The sequence below is a fragment of the Anopheles nili genome, chromosome 3 (genome assembly GCF_943737925.1).
Source record: "Anopheles nili chromosome 3, idAnoNiliSN_F5_01, whole genome shotgun sequence".
Lineage (NCBI taxonomy): Eukaryota > Metazoa > Arthropoda > Insecta > Diptera > Culicidae > Anopheles > Anopheles nili.
The window spans coordinates 9814500-9818069 of NC_071292.1; the positions used below are offsets into that span (position 1 = coordinate 9814500).

Genomic DNA, 3570 nt, shown 5'->3' on the forward strand with positions numbered 1-3570 from the left:
ATTACCGACCGTCCGATGTCGGGAGGACGAGTGTGCCGAAACCTCCCGGGTTTTGGTCCCTTTTTTTTGCCTGTTCCGAGGGTTTCCCGCGTTGTTTGTGCGTGTTTCCCCGCGGCTAGCAGGACTAAATCAAGGGTGGAGGGTTCTAGCTCGCGAGGTTTTCGATAAACAAACGGTACGGTTACGATTACCACCGTCGGTTCTCGGTTCGTCTCTTCGCGCCTCCGGGGGTGGATATCGATTCCGGTTCGGTAATAAAATAATGCACCACGCACGAGAGGAAAAACGGAACCGCTCGAGAGCAGATGCTGTGTTGGGGGTGTGTCGAGGGCATGGAATGGCATGAAGGAGAATTTTCGGTTTCCCAGTCAAGCGGAAGCGGTTTTAATAAGCCCATCGAGAGGGTGAAGGATCGACTCTGACAAGCATAATTAGATGGTTTCTATTAAAACCAGAACGTGTATTTACATAGCACTGGCTCTCTGCACGGTTGTAAAATTGGTTAGAATTTCCCTCCTGTGCGGATATTTTTCCTTCTTCTCGGAAAGCAAACCACCCTTCCGATTCCGCTAAACTTCGTCGTAATGAAGTCAATATCATCTCATCCAGACCTGCCATCCCCCCATGGTTTCCATGGGCGATGGGCGTAAATTAAAACCAGCGCATCCTTCGATTACACCGAAACCCGTCAATCGGCCAATTTTTGATTGCAATTTTACGATCGCAGTTGGCCGTTTTTATAGGGCGACCATCTGTGACCAGCCCGTTCCGAATATCGTATCCGAATAACTAAGCGCTACCCGGGGCATGTGTCACGGGGATGGCGAGTCCGGTTGCTTGTTATTAAAAATCGCTCCCCAACAGCAGCAGCATCCTGTGAAGCGATTCGATCAACCGAAGCGATTTCCCGGGTGAGGAAAATGGATAAAATTCCCTCGCCTGATATTTTTTTACGTTTCATTTCGCCAAAAGGACGTCATTAAATTTTACGAGCATAAACATTTGACCATTTCGTTTTGCTGGCTTTTTTCCTTTCATCCCCCCGTGAGCAGGAGTTTGAGGCGACAGGATTCGAACGAGGGAGGCCCGCTCGCAACGATGCGAAGGTTGCACTAGAGGGTCTGGAATCCGAACCAAAGCCAACCGAACAGCCGGCGTCCTTTTGCCCATCCAGATCGAACCGGTTCAGCCAGTGTTTCCCGGACGTGGGGACGCCACTAAAAAGGGCCCCTCCCCCACACCCCCTTACACCATGGTCCAGCAAGGGGAGAAACGCCCGTTTGGCTTCCGACTGTCACTTCCGGCGTGTGCCGCCACACTACTACCACCAGCCGATCGTGTCCTTCCGCGGCGCATCCTGCAACCGTTGCTGCTGCTGTTGCTGTACTGCAGCGGGTTCGTCGATGGAAGCTGGTGGCGTATCGCCGACCTATCGCTGGAGTCAGCCCACATCTATCGGGATAATCGCAGTTACGAGCTGTGCGGTGATACTGCCTTCTTCACGGCGTACCAGCGCGAGTCCTGCTACGATAATCCGGAGCTGCTGAAGGTAAACGAGGGCAAGCGGGAACAATGATTTGTATAAAATTCTACGGTTGTTTGTTTTTCTGTTGTCCCTTTCGCAGGTGATCATTCATGCCGCCAACACTGCCAAACATGAGTGCCAATCGTACTTCCAGAACAACCGCTGGAATTGTTCGGCGAAGCGTGGTTCTGGCATTTTTTACGGAAATTTTGACGATAAAGGTATAGTAATGTTTTTTGAGTCTCCTTACGAAAACGATAGCCTTTAGAAAGAAAAAAAAACACCTTCCCGTATAACAATTGTGTGCGTATAACAGTTGGGGTTTAGTGGCACGTTAAGCCTACTAGATAATTTCGCACGTCAAAGTGACAATTGTGTGGTATTGGCTTATTTCTGAAATCATGCACTCGTATCATGGAACTTTCTCTACTCGCAGGCAACCGCGAGACGGCCTACCTAAGCGCCATCAACTCGGCATCGCTCGCGTGGACAATCACACGGTTCTGCACCAAGGGCGAACTGTCGTCCTGCCAGTGCGATCGCATGCAGAAGAAGATCCGCAAGAAGCACAGCAAATGGACGTGGGGTGGCTGCTCCGAGGACATCCACTACGGCATCAAGCAGGCGCGCCTGTTCACCGATCCACAGGAAAACCGCACCACCAGTTTCGGGTTGATGAACCTGCACAACAACGAGGCCGCACGACGAGTACGTAAGTTGGCCGGGAAACCGTCCGTTCGGATGCCCGCTAGTGTCCTCAGGTGATAGAGCGATGGTTCGCCTGCACTGTGCCTCATGTGTGCGTGGTTTTGCTTTCAGATATTGCGCTCGAAGATGGAGAAGGTGTGCAAGTGCCACGGGATGTCCGGTTCGTGCACGACGCGCGTCTGCTGGAGGCGGTTACCCTCGATGAAGCTGATCGCCGACACGCTCGGTTCGATGTTCGATGCCGCGGCGCAGGTTAAGGTAAGTCGAGGGAGAACATTGGGAGGCGATTTAGAAGGAGTTTCCATTCATGTACATTGCTTACCCAATCCCACAAAGCAGCCCGCCAAGGGCATGATTAGGAAGCTGGAGCGCAAGGATCCCGAGTACAAGGAAGTGAACAAGTCCGATCTGGTGTACATTGCCGAATCGCCCAACTATTGCGAGGAAAATGAGAGGTATTAGACGTGGTTCGGTCGACCACGATCCTGCAGTAACAACTAACACCGACCTGTGGCTTTTCCTTCCTCAGCTTGGGCATCTTCAGCACCCGTGGACGGTTCTGCAATCGGACGTCGTACGGCATCGAGGGTTGCCGGTTGTTGTGCTGCGGCCGGGGCTACCAGACGCGCATCCGCAACGTGGAGGAAAAGTGCAACTGCAAGTTCGTCTGGTGCTGCTCGGTCAAGTGCGATAAGTGCAGCATGCGCAAGGACGAACACATCTGCAATTGAGGATAGCCAAGTTAAGAGCGAGATAGAGAGAGACAGAGAGAGAGTCCATCATGAGCCGTCCCTGCAGGGAGGGTGCGAACCCTGACACCGTAGAGAAACAGGAGGAAATTGAAAAACCATACGAAATGTGTAACTATTTATTCAAACATCGAAGCATCTCATCACCATCCGTCACGCAACATTACCTCCCGTCATCATCATCATCGTCGTCCGTGAGGGAATCGTACATTAATGCCGTCATTGAACATGGGAAATGCATTCAGCTTGAGTACTGGAATTTCGTTTATTTCGTGGCCTCTTTGCTCACCAAATGCCAACGAATATACCGCTAATTTCCCATCATACACGTCGTTGTAGCGTGTGTTCCCGTGAAGCGAAGGAAGCGTATCCGTAAAATGCGAAATCAAATAATTGTCACACGAAAACAAGTTTAACAGAAAACGTGCATTTAAGTTCAAGTCATCTCTGGCCAATCGTTTTGCGTATCGGCAAAAATAGAGGAAACAAAAAACCACCCCGTAGTGAACCGCACGTAAAAGGACATCCTTTCCTGTAGGATGGTGTTAGGGTTAGTGTAGTAGAAAACGCATTTTGAATTTCTGTGAT

At 50.8% G+C, this 3570-nt stretch overlaps 1 protein-coding gene across 1 annotated transcript; it reads left to right on the forward strand.

Moving 5' to 3' along the window:
* The first annotated feature begins 1252 nt into the window (after nt 1-1252).
* LOC128722611 (protein Wnt-1-like) lies at nt 1253-2964 on the forward strand. Its single transcript, XM_053816285.1, has 6 exons — nt 1253-1549; nt 1626-1746; nt 1962-2233; nt 2345-2491; nt 2573-2688; nt 2763-2964. The coding sequence occupies exons 1-6, from the start codon at nt 1253-1255 to the stop codon at nt 2962-2964; spliced, it is 1155 nt and encodes a 384-aa protein (XP_053672260.1).
* Nucleotides 2965-3570: the final 606 nt, after the last annotated feature.

Excerpts from the sequence above, each read along its gene's own strand:
- LOC128722611 (XM_053816285.1), top strand. The coding sequence starts at position 1,253 with ATGGTCCAGCAAGGGGAGAAACGCCCGTTTGGCTTCCGACTGTCACTT. Across the intron at positions 1,747-1,961 it reads CGGAAATTTTGACGATAAAG|GCAACCGCGAGACGGCCTAC; the intron begins GTATAGTAATGT and ends CTCTACTCGCAG. Across the intron at positions 2,689-2,762 it reads TATTGCGAGGAAAATGAGAG|CTTGGGCATCTTCAGCACCC; the intron begins GTATTAGACGTG and ends TTCCTTCCTCAG.